Source organism: Salmo trutta, chromosome 24 (assembly GCF_901001165.1).
Source record: "Salmo trutta chromosome 24, fSalTru1.1, whole genome shotgun sequence".
In the NCBI taxonomy this organism is placed as follows: domain Eukaryota; kingdom Metazoa; phylum Chordata; class Actinopteri; order Salmoniformes; family Salmonidae; genus Salmo; species Salmo trutta.
In genome coordinates, this window is record NC_042980.1 from 5,160,765 (window position 1) to 5,183,007 (window position 22,243).

The 22,243-nt window shown below is 43.5% G+C and overlaps 1 protein-coding gene across 2 annotated transcripts in view; it reads left to right on the top strand.

Annotated features, from left to right (window-relative positions):
* Positions 1 to 22,243, top strand: part of dnah7 (dynein, axonemal, heavy chain 7) — a 247,939-nt gene that overhangs the window by 132,133 nt on the left and 93,563 nt on the right. For both annotated transcript variants that reach the window (XM_029710817.1, XM_029710818.1), the window contains exons 48-51: positions 2,614 to 2,799; positions 3,703 to 3,866; positions 10,087 to 10,241; positions 15,278 to 15,468. In XM_029710817.1, the coding sequence (XP_029566677.1) occupies positions 2,614 to 2,799; positions 3,703 to 3,866; positions 10,087 to 10,241; positions 15,278 to 15,468 (696 nt within the window). The remainder of the gene's footprint in view (positions 1 to 2,613; positions 2,800 to 3,702; positions 3,867 to 10,086; positions 10,242 to 15,277; positions 15,469 to 22,243) is intronic.

The following is a 22,243-nucleotide window of genomic DNA, read 5'->3' on the forward strand; positions in this document are numbered from 1 at the left end:
TCTATTTCTGCTTTTTGTGACTCCTCTCTTTGGCTGGAAAATGGCTGTATGTTGTTTTGTGACTAGGCGCTGACCTAACATAATCATATGGTATGCTTTCGCTGTAAAGCCTTTTTGAAATCAGACACTGTGGCTGGATTAACAAGAAGTTAAGCTTTAAAATGGTGTATAATACTTGTATGTTTGAGGAATTTGAATTTGAATCCCACATATCCCAGAGAGTTTTTAATACATGAAGGCCAGTCAATGCAGAACATTTCAAGATCTTTGGAAGTTTGTTTAAGTTCAGTCGCAAAAACCATCAAGCGCTATGATGAAACTGGCTCTCATGAGGACCACCAAAGGAAAAGAAGACCCAGAGTTACCTCTTCTGCAGAGGATAAGTTCATTAGAGTTACCAGCCTCAGAAATTGCAGCCCAAATAAATGCTTCACAGAGTTCAAGTAACACATATCTCAACATCAACCGTTCAGAGGAGACTGCATGAATCAGGCCTTCATGGTCGAATTGCTGCAAGAATAAAAAAACACTACTAAAGGACACCAATAAGAAGACCCTTGCTTGGGTCAAGAAACAAGAGAAATGGATATTAGACCGGTGGAAATCTGTCCTTTGGTCTGCTGAGTCCAAATGTAAGATTTTTGGTTCCAACCACTGTGTCTTTGTGAGACGCAGAATAGGTGAATGGATGACATGTGCATATGTGGTTCCCACCGTGAAGCATGGAGGGGATGGTGTGATGGTGCTTTGCTGGTGACACTGTCGGTGATACCATCATTTGTTTTTTAAAATAACAATGACCCAACACACCTCAGGGTTGTGTAAGGGCTATTTGACCAAGAAGAAGAGTGATGGAGTGCTGCATCAGATGACCTGGCCTCCACAATCACCCGACCTCAACCCAATTGAGATGGTTTGGGATGAGTTGGACCGCAGAGTGAAGGAAAGGCAGCCAACAAGTGCTCAGCATATGTGGGAACTCCTTCAAGACTTTTGGAAAACCATTCCAGTTGAAGCTGGTTGGAGAATGCCAAGAGTGTGCAAAGCTGTCATCAAGGCAAAGGGTGGCTACTTTGAAGAATCTAAAAGATATTTCGTTTTGTTTAACACTTTTTTTTGCTTACTACATGATTCCATATGTACAATGTAGATTTTTTTTAAAAACTTTTTCTCCCCAATTTTGTTGTATCCAATTGGTACAACAGTCTTGTCTCCTCAAAGCAACTCCCGTACGGACTCAGGAGAGGAGATGGTCAAGAGCCGTGCCTCCTCCGAAATACAACCCAACCAAGCCGCACTGCTTCTTGACACAATGCCTACTTAACCCGGAAGCCAACCGTACCACTGTGTCGGAGGAAACACTGTACACATGGCGATGGTGTTAGCGTGCACTGCGCTCGGCCCGCCACAGGAGTCGCTAGTGCACGATGGGACAAGGACATCACTGCCGGCCAAACCCTCCCCTAACCCGGACGACGCTGCGACAGAGCCTGGACTCAAACCCAGAATCTCTTGTGGCACAGCCTTAGACCACTGCGCCACTCCCGTATCTAACTTTTGACTGGTACTGTATATATCTATATATTATTTTGGTAGTTTTTTTTCCCCTTTTTTGGGATATCCAATTGGTAGTTACAGTCTTGTCCCATCCCTGCAACTCCCATACGGACTCGGGAGAGGTGAAGGGCGAGAGCCATGCGTCCTCCCAAACACGACCTTACCAAGCTGCACTGCTTCTTGACACACTGCTCGCTTAACCCGGAAGCCAGCCACACCAGTGTGTCGGAGGAAACACCGTACAGCTGGCGACCGAAGTCAACGCTTTGCTATGAGTCTCTAAATGTAGCTCAAGTGCATCCTGTTTCCATTGATTATCCTTCAAATGTTACTACATCTTGGTTGGAGTCCACCTGTGGTAAATTCAATTGACTGGACATGATTTGGAAAGGCGCACACACACACCTGTCTATATAAGGTCCCACAGTTAACAGTGCATGTCAGAGCAGAAACCAAGCCATGAGATCAAAGGAATTGTCCGTAGAGCTCCGAGACAGGATTGTGTCGAGGCACAGATTTGGGGAAGGGTACCTTTTGAACACCAAAAGACCTACAATCATATAGGGGCTATCCCAGGCGATCGGAGTAGATGCAAGTACTCTAATATAGTTTTATCTATTTTCATTTAAACTTTCTCAACATGAAAAGTAACCATACTAAGCTAAAACGGGAGAATTAAATAGCCATCAATTGACAATAAGATTGAACTGTTATTTTTTCAAATGTCTTCCAAAAGTAACTTCTATGAACAAATGTTTGGAATGATATTGAGTGTCATTGTTGAGTGTCCTTATAAGATAAATTGTTGGTAAAGCCTGCCTTCAATCATTCAATCAAAACAAGATGATAATTGCATTTTTATGGAGTGGTAGCCTCTGCCTCTGCATTATTTAAAAAGGGCCATATTCATGTTCAGTACAGACAAAACGAGCCGTTTTGAAACAGTGAAGGTTCTAACTATTTAAAAAACGTTTTCCCATTTAGTGACTACTGAACGCGACACGGACGGGTAATGTTACAAATCCTCAGCCCTGTCCTTCCCTTCTCAACCTCTAGGTGAAATTGTGCAGCAAGAAGCTGGAGAGAGCTGAGCAGCTGATTGGTGGGCTGGGTGGCGAGAAGACTCGCTGGAGCGAGACAGCCTTTAACCTTGGGGACCTCTACACCAACCTGACAGGGGACATCCTCATTTCGTCAGCCATCGTAGCCTACCTGGGGGCATTCACCTCCAGCTATAGACAGGTAGGTACACAGTGGTGCTACACACAGGCATCATGAAAGACTGGTACTTACTGTAGGTACTCACACAGATATACAGGCTCAGAATAGACATACTGGTTAAAATAGGTAAATACAAGGTAGAGACATACAAAGGATATCCTCTTTCATGACATTATCCAGTCAATACAGGAATTGAAAATAATTCCTGGAGAGAAATTCCATGTTCTATTCAACTGCCAGGATATTAAATAGAATTGACTCCAACAATGAAATACAATGATGTAAAGGGTGATATTGGATCCCCGGTGCCAATGCGCAACAGGTCGTACTTGGACATAGAGTTACAGTGACATACAGGTAAAAACATAAGACATAAATGGATATACAGGTGCGTATATGAACATGCTGGCACATAGAGGGACATAAAGAAATACAGTATACAGCACATGTAGATACTGTACAAATTAAAAAAGGTACATACAGGGACATAGAATCAGTTTGCATGTCAGTGAGCACTTGAGAGAGTGTTTACGTCTATGTGCATGTTTGCCTGTGTGTGTTTTGATGCAGTGGGACTCAGTCAACACTAAGAGCTTTGATGTGACAAAGACGAGAAGACGCCAGATAGTTTAAATATTTAACTTGTATGCTTTTCTATGATGCTCAAAAGGAACTGCATCAAAGAGTCTCCCTTAAAATACGTTATTATTGCTACCCCCGCATCCTCTCACGCAAGTATTTTTAACAACAAACATGAGCCGTCATGAAAAAATAGATGACACTGATCAAAACATTGTTGCGATTGTGGGAAATGTTTGTGATTTAAAATATTTTTTTTCATGAGCTGACGATATGAAATTATTCCTTTTTGATCTGTGCTCGTGGGATGGTGTGCTCCCATGTCTATTTGTATGTGCATTCCAGGCTCAGACCGAGGAGTGGATGGAGCTGTGTAAGAGCAGAGACATCCCGTGCTCCAGCAACATGTCCCTGATGAACTCGCTGGGAGAGCCGGTCAAGATCCGCAGTTGGACCATCGCCGGGCTGCCATCGGACAGCTTTTCTGTAGACAATGGCATCATCATCTCGTAAGTCCACAACCTAAGCAAACATATTACCTCAGCCACCACTTAGAGTACTTTTAGCAACCCCCTCTGGTGATACATGGCAGCCATTGTATGCCAACAGCCTTGCTCAATAGCACATCGACAGATTTTTCACCTAGTTGGCTCGGGGATTCGAACCAGCGACCTTTGGGTTGCTGGCCCAACACTCACCGCTAGGCTACCTACCTACGTTTCAATCCCACTCACCATGTTCAGTTACTTAATGCAAGAACCATAGGTCTCTCCTTTTGACTGCCTAGGCAGAGCCACACTCGGGGCTCGCAACTAACCATTTTCCTCACCGTCCCGAAGTGCAATTTCAGCTGTCCCAAACTTAACTTGAACCGTCCCAAACAAAGATTTGCACAAAAATTACACCAACAAAATACAAAAAAACGTATGAGCGTGCTTTGTGATGTTTCTATAACAATAAATCTATTACTAGTAAAATGTAACGTGGTTTATTGTTTCATTACTATTTTCTGTGACCTGAGTCTTTTGACCAAAATATTACAGATGAGACAGACATTTTCACCTTCCCCTTTAAGGGTGGGAGGTTACCGTGGTAATGCGACTTCAGTCATGTTTGTGCCTGTGAGATTGAGAGTCTGACTAGTATCTGCCTTGTTTCTCTTCCCTAGCAGTTGGAACTCAAACATTGACAAACAACCTAGCTTGTGAACAAAACTATGTAAATAGCCAAGGAACACAAGGACAAAGTCTCAGTTTAATAGCCTTCCGTTTCAGCTCTTCATGTACGCACGCACAGCCCCAAGCCAGGCAGTGTTGCAGCGCGAGGCAGAAAGACTTTGCACATTTTACAGTGTGCATTCGGTGCAGGTCAGGGAGACAACCATATTCTCTTGAATACCATAGTAGCTAGCCATAGCCTACAGATAATGCAAATGCCACAGCAACCCCCAACACACGAAACCTCAACTCCTGGCTGGCGGGCAGCAGACAGTCTGGGAGAGAGTAAAATGTGCATTCTAATAGGCCTATTTGCCCAACATTGGAATGATATTCTAATATTATACATTTCCATAACCTAAATAATTGCATATGCAATGCCTAGCCAGCTATATCATTGTTTGAAACCTGGACATTTTACATAGCCTCTCTTACCTTGCTTTTAATATTCTACAGCCAAAATCCGACCATAGGCAAAAAGCTAAGATTTCCTCGTACTGTATGCCACTGAAACCAGCATTTATTCTGTCCAAAGGCCGTAAGGCAAAATCCTATTGTTGCATCTTCAGATATTCCTTCTTTCTAAGTCTATATATACCATTAGGCTGAATATCAATCTCTGTCGCATTATAAGAAATGCTGGCATCAGATGTGCGTTTGAGAATGGTGTTGTCCAGTAATAGCATTTTGGAACATTCGCACATATGGCGAGTGAACACATGACGAGTGAACACATTGCTGCGTTTGTAATGTGAATTATTGATAGTTTATCAACTTTAAAGCTACAGTTGAAGTCGGAAGTTTACATACACCTTAGCCAAATACGTTTAAACTCAGTTTTTCACAATTCCTGACATTTAATCCTAGTAAGAAATCCCTGTCATAGATCAGTTAGGATCACCACTTTATTTTAAGAATGTGAAATGTCAGAATAATAGTAGTGTCGTGTCTTTGGGTTACCATTAAACTGAAGACATGTTTATCAATTAACTCCCTGTAATTATTATCACGCGATTAAACTGATTAATCGTAATTAACTAGGAGATCGGGGCACGAAGAAAAATATTCAGATTACAAAGTTATAATTTTCCTAATATAACTTAACCTATATTATAATATAGGCCGATTATCTTCTGGTTTAAATGGTGTATTTTACCTCGAGTCCAGTCTCATTCCAAACGTTGTAAATTGTTGTATCTGCACGAACCCAGTCTTTACTAAAATCATCCATACATCAATTGTCTTAAAATCATTTATTTACTACACTAAGTAATTAACAGAAAACATACAAACAGTAATTATCTTCACAAAGGATTGGTAGCGTAATGTGCCCTAATGGGCTAACAGGCAGGTCGGCCTGTTGAACAATGGATCATAAAAGTCAGCTGAGGATGCACACCTACAGAGTTCATTAATATTACAATTGACAATTGAACTCTCACTCATTCGGGAACAATTCCAATCAATATATATTTACGCTCAGTGTCGTCGGGATCCTTGTTCGAGCGTCGTTCTGATGGAGAGTTCTCTCTCTTTCTCTCTCTCGGTTAGAATGGATCTTTCAAAGCGACATTCATTAATGTCGTCATAGAATGGATGTTTCGTTGGTCTTCGCGTTCGATGATATAATTTACTTAGCTGCAGACTAATAATTAATATCAAAGACTTGTTCTTATTCTGTCGGTCTCGATAGTCTAAAAGTTAACCACGTGGTGTAGTTCACTTTCAGTAGAGGAATTGGATGGTAAAACCTACTGGCCATGGAGTGCAGGCCTGGTCTTAAGAAAGTAAATCAGGGTGGGGGTTTTTATAGGTGACCCTAGAACAGGCTTGTGAAATGACGCCTGGTCCTGTCTGTGTCCCTTGGGGGCGTGCCGATGGCTGAGTGAAGCTTGGTACAGAAATCCAATTCTATCACATTAACATCAGTACATAGCATCTCAATGTATTACAAATAGCTTTATCCTTATTAATACATTTTATACAACCATTATGATGCAAGTCTCATCGCTGAGGCTATTATATAAACAGTTTTATGGTAATATGGCTATATTGTCTCTTCTGAGTATCACAAAATTGTACCAAGCGGACCAGTTCGTAGCTGGATTCTTCACCAATCTTCCATACCTTCTCCAGAACACACATGTCGCTCGGTTCTCCAATTCTATGAGTTGGAAGAATTTCCTTTGTCTCTCTATGAAACATGTGGTAGGAGATTCTCCTCTTAGAGTTTTTACAACCCTTTCACACAGGGCCTGGGTTGGGGGGAAGGTATGTTGGGGGATGGTACAAAGGGGAGGGGGCCAACTGTCCTCCCTGTACCCAAAGAGGCCAACGTCATGACAGTAGAGAGAATGATTTATTTCAGCTTTTATATCTTTCATCACATTCCCAGTGGGTCAGAAGTTTACATACACTCAATTAGTATTTGGTAGCATTGCCTTTAAATTGTTTAACTTGGGTCAAACGTTTCGGGGAGCCTTCCACAAGCATCCCACAATAAGTTGGCCAACTTATTGTGGCAGGTTTGTAGGCCTCCTTGCTCGCACATGCTTTTTCATTTCTGCCCACAAATGTTAGGATTGAGGTCAGGGCTTTGTGATGGCCACTCCAATACCTTGACTTTGTTGTCCTTAAGCCATTTTGCCACAACTTTAGAAGTATGCTTGGGGTCAATGTCCATTTGGAAGACCCATTTGCGACCAAACTTTAACTTCCTGACTGATGTCTTGAGATGTTGCTTTAATATATCCACATAATTTTCCTTCCTCATGATTTTGTGAAGTGCACCAGCCCCTCCTGCAACAAAGCACCCCCACAACGTGATTGTGCCACCCCCGTGCTTCACGGTTGGGATGGTGTTCTTCGGCTTGCAAGCCTCCCCTTTTTTTCTCCAAACATAACAATGGTCATTATGTTTCATCAGACCAGAGGACATTTCTCCAAAAAGTATGATCTTTGTCCCCATGTGCAGTTGCAAACCGTGGTCTAGCTTTTTTATGGCGGTTTTGGAGCAGTGGCTTCTTCCTTGCTGAGCAGCCTTTCAGGTTATGTCGATATAGGACAGGTTTTACTGTGGATATAGGTACTTTTGTACCTGTTTCCTCCAGCATCTTCACATGGTCCTTTGCTGTTGTTCTGGGATTGATTTGCACTTTTCGCACCAAACTACGTTCATCTCTAGGATTCATAACGCGTCTCCTTCCTGAGCGGAATGACGGCTGCGTGGTCCCATGGTGTTTATACTTGCGTACTATTGTTTGTACAGATGAACGTGGTACCTTCAGGCGTTTGGAAATTGCTCCCAAGGATGAACCAGACTTGTGGAGGTCTCCAATTTTCTTTCTGAGGTCTTGGCTGATTTCATTAGATTTTCCCATGATGTCAAGCAAAGAGGCACTGAGTTTGAAGGTAGGCCTTGAAATACATCCACAGGTACACCTCCAATTGACTCAATGGATGTCAATTAGCCTATCAGAAGCTTCTAAAGCATGACATAATTTCCAGAATTGTCCAAGCTAGTTAACCTGTTTGGGGTAGGGGGCAGTATTGAGAATTTTGGAAAAAATATGTTCCCATTTTTAACTGCCTCCTACACCAACTCAGAAGCTAGAATATGCATATTATTGTTCAGGTTTGGATAGAAAACACTCTGAATTTTCTAAAACTGTTTGAATGGTGTCTGTGAGTATAACAGAACTCCTATGGCAGGCAAAAACCTGACAAGGTTTCAAGCAGGAAGTACCCTGTCTGACAAGGAGTCGTGCGTCTTGCATCTTTTTATTGAAAAGTAAGGATCTTAGCTGTAACGTGACAATTCCCAGGGCTCCAATAGGCTCTCAGAGCCCGCGAAATAACTGAAGGTTTACGAGGGAGCCTCAGGTTGAAACAGATTATCGCCTTTTGTAAGTGGATGCTCCGAGGACCTTTGAATGATGCGCGTGCATGAGTCGCTTCTGAGGCTGTTTAGGCTCAATGCATACTACCGGTCGGAATATTATCACTTCTCTACGACATAAATGGCATAAAAATTGGTTTTAAACAGCGGTTGACATGCTTCGAAGTACGGTAATGGAATATTTAGACATTTTTGACACGCCAATGCGCCATGCGCGAGACCGGGAAGAAGCATTCTAGAACTCACGAACAAAACGTCGCTGTTTGGATATAACGATGGATTATTTGGGACCAAACCTACATTTGTTATTGAAGTAGAAGTCCTGGCAGTGTATTCTGATGAAGAACAAGCAAGGTAAGAACATTTTTCTTATAGGAAATGTGATTTTGGTGGAGGCTGACCTGGGTGGGTATCTAAATAGCTAGCCCTGTAATGCCGGGCTATGTACTTAGATTATTGCAAAATGTGCTTAATCCGAAAAGCTATTTTAAAATCGGACATATCGAGTGCATAGAGGAGTAATGTATCTATAATTCTTAAAATAATTGTTATGCTTTTTGTGAACGTTTATCGTGAGTAATTTAGCAAACTGTTAGTAAATTCAACGGAAGTTTGCAGGGGGTTATGCGTTTTCTGAACGTCACATGCTAATGCAAAAAGCTGTTTTTTGATATAAATATGAACTTGATTGAACAGACATGCATGTATTGTATAACACAATGTCCTAGGTGTGTCATCTGATGAAGATCATCAAAGGTTAGTGCTGCATTTAGCTGTGGTTTGGGTTTATGTGACATGATATGCTAGCTTGAAAAATGGCTGTCTGATTTTTTCTGGCTGGGCACTCTGCTGACATAATCTAATGTTTTGCTTTCGTTGTAAAGCCTTTTTGAAATCGGACAGTGGGGTTAGATTAACGAGATTCTTGTCTTTAAATAGCTGTAAAATAGTCATATGTTTGAGAAATTGAAGTAATAGTATTTCTAACGATTCAAAAATCGCGCCACTGGAATTTCAGTAGCTGTTACGTAGGTGGGACGAAATCGTCCCACATACCCCAGACAGGTTAAAGGCATAGTCTACGTGGTGTATTTAAACTTCTGACCCACTGGAATTGTGATACAGTGAATTAATCTATCTGTAAACAATTGTTGGAAATATTACTTGTGTCATGCACAATGTAGATATCCTAACCAACTAGGCAAAACTATATTTTGTTAACAAGACATTTGTGGAGTGGTTGAAAAATGTGTTTTAATGACTTCAACCTAAGTGTATGTACACTTCCGACTTCAACTGTAAATGTTGTGATCTGTTTCAACCTTGTCTTTGTGTTTAAACATTTTAGTATCGAACCACTGTTATATATTTTTCTGGCTTATCGTCCCGCAACTGTCCCAACATCTGTTTTGAACCATCCCAGGCATAATTTTTTTTCGTCCCCTTTCATTTCGAGCCCTGGCCACACTGTGTGTGCACCTGTGTGCGTGTGTCATGTATCAATTGTGCCTAACTGCTCTCTTTGTGTGTGTGTGTGTGTGTGTGTGTGTGTGTGTGTGTGTGTGTGTGTGTGTGTGTGTGTGTGTGTGTGTGTGTGTGTGTGTGTGTGTGCAGCAATGCCCGACGGTGGCCCCTGATGATCGACCCCCAGGGCCAGGCAAACAAGTGGGTAAAGAACATGGAGAAGGCCAACAGTCTGCACATCATCAAACTGAGCGACGGAGACTTTGTGCGCACCCTGGAGAACTGCATCCAGTTTGGCACACCAGGTGATCTCCCATAGCCTGGAATCCAAACCATATTGTGAAGTGGAACTATGGTTAAACTGAGCACATGAGTTTGGATGCCAGACTAAAACCACTAGCCTCTGGTTGGTGCAGTACTCCTGGTCACCTGAAGGGGTCTCCTTTCACCACAATAACAGATACAGATGTGAATCTGTTTTCAGGATCAGAGAACACAGAAATATGATGTGGTGGTGGGCCTTTGTTTCTCTATTCTTAAGGGCGAGAGTTTTATTAATGATACTTACAGTTTTAGATACATTTACATCTACACCCCCAGGACCCTTGGGATGAGTAAACATAGGCTACTGCATAGAAATAGATTAAATTTATATGTGCTACTGTACATAACAAATTAGATGTGTGTTGAACTAAGTGTGTTGGTTAAACCCTTGGTTAAATCCATGTCTTTTTGCGGGAAGATGGAAGCTGACTATCATCTTTGTGAGTAGATGGATGCAATCTTTTTTAGATTAACATGTTTGTTTGTTCTTTCTGTTGTTCTCTCTTTGTTCAAAACGTCCCTTAAATCAAATCAAATCAAATCAAATTTATTTATATAGCCCTTCGTACATCAGCTGAAATCTCAAAGTGCTGTACAGAAACCCAGCCTAAAACCCCAAACAGCAAGCAATGCATGTGAAAGAAGCACGGTGGCTGGGAAAAACTCCCTAGGAAAAACTCCTGAGAAAGGCCAAAAACCTAGGAAGAAACCTAGAGAGGAACCAGGCTATGAGGGGTGGCCAGTCCTCTTCTGGCTGTGCCGGGTGGATATTATAACAGAACATGGTCAAGATGTTAAAATGTTCGTAAATGACCAGCATGGTCAAATAATAATAATCATAGTAATTGTCGAGGGTGCAACAAGCACGTCCGGTGAACAGGTCAGGGTTCCGTAGCCGCAGGCAGAACAGTTGAAACTGGAGCAGCAGCATGGCCAGGTGGACTGGGGACAGCAAGGAGTCATCATGCCAGGTAGTCCTAGGGCTCAGGTCCTCCGAGAGAAAGAAAGAAAGAAAGAAAGAGAGAATTAGAGAGAGCATATTTACATTCACACAGGACACCGGATAAGACAAGAGAATACTCCAGATGTAACAGACTGACCCTAGCCCCCCGACACATAAACTACTGCAGCATAAATACTGGAGGCTGAGACAGGAGGGATCAGAAGACACTGTGGCCCCATCCGATGATACCCCCGGACAGGGCCAAACAGGCAGGATATAACCCCACCCACTTTGCCAAAGCACAGCCCCCACACCACTAGAGGGATATCTACAACCACCAACTTACCGTCCGAAGACAAGGCCGAGTATAGCCCACAAAGATGTCCGCCACGGCACAACCCAAGGGGGGGGCGCCAACCCAGACAGGAAGACCACGTCAGTGGCTCAACCTACTCAAGTGACGCACCCCTCCCATGGACGGCATGGAAGAACACCAGTAAGTCAGTGACTCAGCCCCTGTAAAAGGGTTAGAGGCAGAGAATCCCAGTGGGAAGAGGGGAACCGACAAGGCAGAGACAGCAAGGGCGGTTCGTTGCTCCAGCCTTTCCGTTCACCTTCACACTCCTGGGCCAGACTATACTTAATCATAGGACCTACTGAAGAGATAAGTCTTCAGTAAAGACTTAAAGGTTGAGACTGAGTCTGCGTCTCTCACATGGGTAGGCAGACCATTCCATAAAAATGGAGCTCTATAGGAGAAAGCCCTACCTCCAGCCGTTTGCTTAGAAATTCTAGGGACAATTAGGAGGCCTGCGTCTTGTGACCGTAGCGTACGTGTAGGTATGTACGGCAGGACCAAATCGGAAAGATAGGTAGGAGCAAGCCCATGTAATGCTTTGTAGGTTAGCAGTAAAACCTTGAAATCAGCCCTTGCCTTAACAGGAAGCCAGTGTAGGGAAGCTAGCACTGGAGTAATATGATCAAATTTTTTGGTTCTAGTCAGGATTCTAGCAGCCGTATTTAGCACTAACTGAAGTTTGTTTAGTGCTTTATCCGGGTAGCCGGAAAGTAGAGCATTGCAGTAGTCGAGCCTAGAAGTAACAAAAGCATGGATTAATTTTTCTGCGTCATTTTTGGACAGAAAGTTTCTGATTTTTGCAATGTTACGTAGATGGAAAAAAGCTGTCCTTGAAGCAGTCTTGATATGTTCTTCAAAAGAGAGATCAGGGTCCAGAGTAACGCCGAGGTCCTTCACAGTTTTATTTGAGACGACTGTACAACCATCCAGATTAATTAAGGACCTTGAGTTTTAGCCCTGAGGTGGATTTGCATTGCCTCAATTCCCACTGCCATCGTATAGATTTGACTGTTGTGCCCTCAGTATTTATTAGTTTTACAAAACTGCGTAGAAAATGTAGAACCATATGTGCTTAAAAGAAAATGATATTGTTAAATATTTATTTTTAAATTGGGGGGATGTGTATACCACATCAAATGTCATTTTTTCCTCATACTTTTTATAATGATTCATATGGTTTTTCATCTGTATGATTCAATTGTTCACAATAACAAACAAACAAGCTTTTACCAATCCAGTAGCTCTTGTCGCGGCATAAGACTGTGCGAGCGATACAAAGCACAAATATAAAAACAAAGCCCAACTCGGGTTAGCTGTCAGGCCAATATGTACTTACAGGAACAGCATTTACAAGTGCTGTGTCCTTGTACTTGGTATTGATATTTTTGGTATTTTATTTGGATCCCCATTAGCTGTTGCGAAAGCAGCAGCTACTCTTCCTGGGGTCCACACAAAACATGAACCATGACATAATACAGAACTTTAATAGACAAGACCGGCTCGAGGACAAAATTGCATCAATTTAAAAAAGACACACGTAGCCTACATATCAATTCAAAGGGTACAAATAGGACAAATAGTCTAGAGAGAAACAGAACTGTTTGTTATGTTCGCCTCCGGTATATTGCTTTTCATACATGTTTTTCACTGTAAATGGCCATTCTATATCTCTCTATTCAACTCATTATTATTATTATGAGAAAATGCATTTTGTCTCTTAATCACATCCACGATAGCCTATCCAAAGGCAAAGTGCAGAAAACAAATAGGCATCCCCAAGTGGAATGATTAAGACATTGGAACAAAAGTTTCTGTATGACATAACTAATGACTAGTAATTGTCTGCTAGGAAGTGTAGTACCATGGTCCTTAAGGGTCCTATAATGGAGTGTCACGGTGCTAACCAGAGGATGTTGGAAGGGGGGTCAAAGTTGACTATTCTTATTATGTTATTTCAGGGGTATCAGCTCAGAGTAGGTGTATTACAGAGTAGTCTATAATTTGCCAAGGGTGGTCTAACCTGAAAATAAACCATTTTACAACTAAAAGTTGCAAACACAACACTCTTCCCAGAGGGTAAAATGTGTATGTTTTTACATATACTGCTCAAAAAAATAAAGGGAACACTTAAACAACACATCCTAGATCTGAATGAAATAAATAATCTTATTAAATACTTTTTTCTTTACATAGTTGAATGTGCTGACAACAAAATCACACAAAAATAATCAATGGAAATCCAATTTATCAACCCATGGAGGTCTGGATTTGGAGTCACACTCAAAATTAAAGTGGAAAACCACACTACAGGCTGATCCAACTTTGATGTAATGCCCTTAAAACAAGTCAAAATGAGGCTCAGTAGTGTGTGTGGCCTCCATGTACCTGTATGACCTCCCTACAACGCCTGGGCATGCTCCTGATGAAGTGGTGGATGGTCTCCTGAGGGATCTCCTTCCAGACCTGGACTAAAGCATCCGCCAACTCCTGGACAGTCTGTGGTGCAACGTGGCGTTGGTGGATGGAGCGAGACATGATGTCCCAGATGTGCTCAATTGGATTCAGGTCTGGGGAACGGGCGGGCCAGTCCATAGCATCAATGCCTTCCTCTTGCAGGAACTGCTGACACACTCCAGCCACATGAGGTCTAGCATTGTCTTGCATTAGGAGGAACCCAGGGCCAACCGCACCAGCATATGGTCTCACAAGGGGTCTGAGGAGGGGTCTGGCGAGCACATGGAGGGCTGTGCGGCCCCCCAAAGAAATGCCACCCCACACCATGACTGACCCACCGCCAAACCGGTCATGCTGGAGGATGTTGCAGGCAGCAGAACGTTCTCCACGGCGTCTCCAGACTCTATCACATCTGTCACGTGCTCAGTGTGAACCTGCTTTCATCTGTGAAGAGCACAGGGCGCCAGTGGTGAATTTGCCAATCTTGGTGTTCTCTGACAAATGCCAAACGTCCTGCACGGTGTTGGGCTGTAAACTCAACCCCCACCTGTGGACGTCGGGCCCTCATACCACCCTCATGGAGTCTGTTTCTGACCGTTTGAGCAGACACATGCACATTTGTGGCCTGCTGGAGGTCATTTTGCAGGGCTCTGGCAGTGCTTCTCCTGCTCCTCCTTGCACAAAGGCGGAGGTAGCGGTCCTGCTGCTGGGTGGTTGCCCTCCTACGGCCTCCTCCACGTCTCCTGATGTACTGGCCTGTCTCCTGGTAGCGCCTCCATGCTCTGGACACTACGCTGACAGACACAGCAAACCTTCTTGCCACAGCTTGATGTGCCATCCTGGATGAGCTGCACTACCTGAGCCACTTGTGTGGGTTGTAGGCTCCGTCTCATGCTACCACTAGAGTGAAAGCACCGCCAGCATTCAAAAGTGACCAAAACATCAGCCAGGAAGCATAGGAACTGAGAAGTGGTCTGTGGTCCCCACCTGCAGAATCACTCCTGCATTGGGGGTGTCTTGCTAATTGCCTAGAATTTCCACCTGTTGTCTATTCCATTTGCACAACAGCATGTGAAATTTATTGTCAATCAGTGTTGCTTCCTAAGTGGACAGTTTGATTTCACAGAAGTGTGATTGACTTGGAGTTACATTGTGTTGTTTAAGTGTTCCCTTTATTTTTTTGAGCAGTGTATTTTGTTCTAATCCGTTTTGCACTCATTTATCTGCTCAGTATTATTGAACAAAGCCCTGTTGTTTCTCAGTGCTCCTGGAGAACATTGGTGAGGAGCTGGATGCCATTCTGGAGCCCCTGCTGCTGAAGCAGACCTTCAAGCAGGGCGGTGCCATCTGCATCCGCCTGGGAGACTCCACTATCGAGTATGCCCCGGACTTCCGTTTCTACATCACCACCAAGCTCCGCAACCCGCACTACCTGCCCGAAACTTCTGTTAAGGTTAGACTACCATAGAACGCACGCACACACATACGCGCAACACACACAGGACACACACAGAGAGGAGGGAGGAACATATGCACACTCACACACACGCAAACTGATTTGTAACATGCCTCCGTTATACTTTATTGTTGAAGGTGGATGCATAGCAAAATAATTCTTAATTACAGATGCTGTCAAATATACAGTATTGGCACCCTAGCACAATTCAGTATTTCTTATAAAATAAGTTCATATAAAAAAAAATGTTTGGTGTTCACACGTATTTGTTTGATTTACAACTGCACAGGACCAAAAAAAAACATTAAAAACTGAAATGTATATGTTTTCATTCAACATTTTTTTTAAAGATGAAACAGATCATTCTGGTCTCCATTGTAAAATGCAACTGTATTTGATAATATCTGTAATTAGGATAATTCATCCCTTTTTTTATACAATGAAATACAACAAAAACAGTTTTGTGAATAAGTAACAGCCGTAGATGATAACTCTGTTTATAATTTATGATCACTGTACTGGATTTGAGCAATTATACCAAAGCATGTACACACATAGCTAAGATAACCTATTTAGGCAATTGCATTTGAAGGAAACTAGCATTCGAGCTCCATAGGGGTTGAACTTGCGAGGCTTCCTTTCAAAGCGATGCCTCGCTAACACATCTACCTCCTTAGAACGACAACACCTTTTGCAGCACAAGACTTCTGCATAGACTCTGTTCTTCCCCAAGAGTGACTTTACAGTATGTGTGTTTCTATCCATTGCCGAGCAGCACATGTGCCTGAGGCAGGTGTAAGTTTCTTCTAATGAGCCTTTACTGCTCATTCACGCTTCCCAGAGCTCACTTGCATGCAGATGTGCAATCTTGTGCTAAGTGAAGTGAAAATGATACAATGCAGAATTATAGGGGAGTCTGTCTATACCTTTCTCCCTCATGTAGTCTTTAGAAACGGTTTCTGCTCCATACAAAATGGCTGAGCATCGTCGTAGCATTGGAGCATAGTCTATGATTATAATAGGCCTCTTATTTTAAAATGAAAATTGTAACATTCAGACTTTGAAATGGTGTTCTAAACATCAAATATGGTACTGCTCTTAGAACAAAACTGTACACCAGATCCACCCTACTTAATAATTGCAGTGCTTTTCAGACAGAGTTTCAGACAGCTGCTGCGAAAGTATGATATCTCTCTCAAAGAGGGAAGGGAGCGAAGATTACAGCGAGTTACGCACTGCAGTTTCAGGGTCACAGCACTTGAGCAAAGATGCATTTACCCCCCAACACACATCAGCCAATCACTCCATATTGTCCCATTTAACGTAGCAACACCAATACAAGCGAGTGTGTGTCCTCGGGCAGGCCCCCAGAAAAAGCAATTTTCAGAAAATGCACATATAAAGTGAATTGCATTAGGGAGAAAAAAAGGCATTACCAAAGATCGCATTTCGAACATCTATTTGCAGGGCCACCCGCCTGTTTTTTTATAGGCCCCCATTAAATAGGTTCAGCTCATTTTTTACGAGCACTCTTTTTCCTGACTGCCTACAGTACACTCTCATGATAGGCTCTCATTCTTCCCATCGAGCCATATTTGAAACACAATACCTCCAATCGGAGCAGGCCCAGCGCCGGCGCCAGATCTAATCAGTTCGATGGGCCTTTGATTTCCATAAGCAGGCACATTTTTTTCACGGAACCTCCATATGTGTGCACGCTTGCGTGCCATAGGCATTTTGTGAGTTTCAAGTTGGGGAAGCTTTCAATTTATCCTACCATTACTACCAATCTGCGTGCCAGTTTCATTTCAATAATACCATTTTTGTTTCTCAAAATCATTGTCAAATGGTTAATCATAAAAATCTGAAGTAAAACGATACAATTCTAAAAGTTAAAATTCAACTATGGCGAGAGCACCAGCCTCTGCCATTTGGACACATTGATACATGATTATCCATTGGCAGCTAAAGAAACGAGCGCATAGAACTCAGAGATAGCCTATAGGCCAATGCAGAAGTAACCCTATAACTTAATCATCAACTAAGTAAAATACATAGGCCTAAAGCCGACAAGTAAAAACAGTTCGAAAATATTTCACAATCATCTCTCTACTCTGCCTGTCTGCCTCCCTTTCTTTCTGTCTTGACTTGAGCTATTGCTAGTGAAGTACAACATTGTATCAAATCATCAACTGGGTCGACCTGAAGCTGTTGCCAGCAAACTTGCAACATTGTATCAAGTAGCCTATTGACGAGACAGTGAGCTTGGGACAAACCGCCGTTTTTTTATGTTGTTTTCACTGGATATAGGGAATCAACAGATCATGCTGTTTTGCTCTTTCACACCAAGGCTTGGTGAAGAAGATGATGGCACAGAACAACATGGCTGACGTTTTACATTCTCCCAACCAACTGTGCTATTTTGTTTTGTGTAACTTATTTTTTAACTTATTGTGTACATAATGTTGCTGCTACCGTCTCTTCTGACCGAAAATAACTTCTGGATATCAGAACAGCGATTACTCACCGCGGACTGGAATAAACTTTTTCCTTTAATGAGTCCGACGAGAAGGATATCCTGCTTTCACTGGAACAGGCCCAGATCCACTCCTTTTGCATGAAGAAAATACTCAGGGAAAGGGGCCGCAGATCAGGCAGCCTTCTGAAAATCCGTAGGCGAGTGAGTAAACTCCCACTGCCATCTATTCTTTTTGCTAACGTGCAATCATTGGAAAATGAAATTGATGACTTACGATTAAGATTATCCTACCAGCGGGAACTCAAAAACTGTAGCATCTTATGTTTCACCGAGACGTGGCTGAAGGACGATACGGACAATATAGAGCTAGCGGGGTTTTCCGTGCACTGGCGGAACAGAAACGCTACTGCAGGGCATGACGAGGGGTGTATGTCTATTTGTCAATAACCGCTGGTGCGCAATGTTTAATATTAAAGAAGTCTCGAAGCTATTGCTCGCCTGGGGTAGAGTACCTTATGATAAGCTGTAGACCACACTATCTACCAAGAGAGTTCTCATCTATATTATTTGTAGCCATCTATTTACCACCACAGAACGGAGCACTAAGACCACTCTCAACCAACTCTATAAGGCCATAAGCAAAGAAGAAAATGCTCACCCAGAAGCGGTGCTCCTAGTCCCGGGGACTTTAATGCAAGCAAACTTAAATAATTTTTACCACATTTTTACCAGCATGTCACATGTGCAACCAGAGAAAAAAAAATCCTAGACCACCTTTACTCCACACACAGAGATGCATACAAAGCTCTCCCCCACCCTCTATTTGGCAAATCTGACCATAATTATATCCTCCTGATTCCTGCTTACAAGCAAAAAACTAAAGCAGGAAGTACCAGTGACTCGCTCAATATGGAAGTGGTCAGATGACGCGGATGCTACACTACAGGACTGTTTTGCTAGCACAGACTGGAATATGTTCTGGGATTCATCCAATGGCATTGAGGAGTACACCACCTCAGTCATTGGCTTCATCAATGACTGAGGTGGTGTACAGTGACTGTACGTACATATCCCAACCAGAAGCCATGGATTACAGGCAACATCCACATCGAGCTAAAGGCTTGAGCCTAGACTTTCAAGGAGCAGGAGACTAATCCGGACGCTTATAAGAAATCCCGCTATGCCCTCAGGCGAACCATCAAACAAGCAAAGCACCAATACAGGATTAAGATTGAATCCTACTACACCGGCTCTGGTGCTCGTCGGATGTGGCAGGGCTTGAAAACTATTACGGATTACAAAGGGAAACCCAGACACGAGCTGCCCAGTGACGCGAGCCTACGAGATGAGCTAAATGCCTTTTATGCTCGCTTCGAGGCAAGCAACACTGAAGTACGCATGAGAGCACCAGCTGTTCTGGATGACTGTGTGATAACGCTCTTGGTAGCCGACGTGAACAAAACCTTTAAACAGGTCAACATTCACAAAGCCGCTGGGCCAGACGGATCAACAGGACGTGTACTCAAAGCATGCGCGGACCAACTGTCAAGTGTCTTCACTGACATTTTCAACCTGTCCCTGACCAAGTCTGTAATACCTACATGTTTCAAGCAGACCGACACAGTCCCTGTGTCCAAGGAAGCAAAGGTAACCTGCCTAATTACCGCCCCGTGGCACTCACGTCGGTAGCCATGAAGTGCTTTGAAAGGCTGGTCATGGCTCACATCAACCGCATCCTCCCGGACACCCTAGATCCACTCCAATTCGCATACCGCCCCAACAGATCCACAGATTACGCAATCTCAATCACACTTCACACTGCCCTTTTTCGCCTGGAGAAAAATAACATCTATGTGAGAATGCTGGTCATTGACTACAGCTCAGCGTTCAACACCATAGTGACCACAAAGTTCATCACTAAGCTAAGGACTCTAGGACTTAACACTTCCCTTTGCAACTGGATCCTGGACTTCCTGATGGGCCGCCCCCAGGCGGTAAGAGTAGGCAACAACACGTCTGCCACGCTGATCTTTAACACTGGGGCCCCTCAGGGGTGTGTACCTAGTACCCTCCTGTATTCCCTGTTCATCCATGACTGTGTGGCCAAACACGACTCCAACACCATCATTAAGTTTGCTGACGACACAACAGTGGTAGGCCTGATCACTGACAATGATTAAACGACCTATAGGGAGGAGGACAGAGAACTGGCAGTGTGGTGCCAGGACAACAACCTCTCCCTCAACGTGAGCAAGACAAAGGAGCTTATAGTGGACTACAGGAAAAGGCAGGCCGAACAGGCCCCCATTAACATCGACGGGGCTGTAGTAGAGCAGGTCAAGAGTTTCAAGTTCCTTGGTGTCCACATTACAAACGAACTATCATGGTCCAAACATACCAAGACAGTTGTGAAGAGGGCACAACAAATAATTTTCCCTCTCAGGAGACTGAAAAGATTTGGCATGGGTCCCCAGATCCTCAAAAATTTCTGCAGCTGCACCATCGAGAGCATCCTGACGGGTTGCATCAACACCTGCTCGGCATCTGACCGTAAGGCACTACAGAGTGTTGTGTGTACGGCCCAGTACATCACTGGGGCCAAGCTTCCTGCCGTCAAGGACCTATACAATAGGCAGTGTCAAAGGAAAGCCCATAAAATTGTCAGAGACTCCAGTCACCCAAGTTATAGACTGTTTTCTCTGCTACCGGAAGGCAAGCGGTACCGGAGCGCCAAGTCTAGGACCAAAAGGTTCCTCAACAGCTTCTACCCCCGAGCCATAAGACTGCTAAACAATTAATAAAATTGCCACTGGACAATTTACATTGAACCCTCCTCCCTTTTGTACACTGCTGCAACTCGCTGTTTATTATCTCTGCATAGTCACTTCACCTCGAGCTACATGGCGCCAACAGAGATGGCCGCCTCGCTTCGCGTTCTTAGGAAACTTTTGTTTTTTTATGTATTACAACCGGGAAGAACTATTGGATATAAGAGCAACGTCAACATTACGACCAGGAATGTGATTTTCCCAAAGCGGATCCTCTGTTTAGACCACCACCTAGGACAATGGATCAGATCCCAGTAGGCGACCCAAAACACCGGAGCCGCAGAAGGGGCAGACGGAGCAGTATTCGGGTCAGGATCCGTAGAACAGCACATCGCTCACTTCTCCCCAGTATAATACTCGCCAATGTCCAGTCTCTTGACAACAAGGATAGATGAAATTCGAGCAAGGGTTGCCTTCCAGAGAGACATCAGAGATTGTAACATTCTCTGTTTCACGGAAACATGGCTCACTCGGGATACATTATCAGAGTCAGTACAGCCACCCGGTTTCTTCACTCATCGCGCCAACAGAAAAAACATATCTCTGGTAAGAAGAAAGGCTGGGGTGTATGCCTTATGATTAACGAGTCGTTACCTCGACGGCCCTAAAATAACTTCATTGGACTCTATGTAAATTGGAAACCACATATCCTGAGGCTTCATTTTTTGTAGCTGGGGATTTTAACAAAGCTAATCTGAAAACAAGGCTCCCTAAATTTTAGCAGTATATCGAATGCGCAACCCGGGCTGGCAGCATTCTGGATCATTTCTACTCTAACTTCCGCGACGCATAGAAAGCCCTCCCTCGCCCTCCTTTCGGCAAATCTGACCATGACTCCATTTTGTTGCTCCCAGCCTATAGACAGAAACTAAAACAGGAAACGCCCGTGCTCAGGTCTGTTCAGCACTGGTCCGATCCACGCTTCAAGATTGCTTCAATCACGTGGACTGGGATATGTTCCAGATTCGGTGAGCGAGTTTATTAGCAAGTGCATCGGTGATGTTGTACCCACGGTGACTATTAAATCCTTCTCCAACTAGAAACCGTGGATTGATGGCAGCATTCACTGTGTGTTGATGGCAGCATTCGTAGTGTCCTCAGAGCATGTGCAGACCAGCTGGATGGTGTGTTTACGGATATATTCAATCAATCCTTATCCCAGTCTGCTGTTCCCACATGCTTCAAGAGGGCCACCATTGTTCCTGTTCCCAAGAAAGCTAAGGTAACTGAGCTAAATGACTATCGCCCCGTAGCACTCACTTCCGTCATCATGAAGTGCTTTGAGAGACTAGTCAAGGATCATATCACCTCCACCCTACTTGACACCCTAGACCTACTCCAATTTGCTTACCGCCCCAATAGGTCCACAGATGACACAATCGCAATCACACTGCACACTGCCCTAACCCATCTGGACAAGAGGAATACATATGTAAGAATGCTGTTCATCGATTACAGCTCAGCA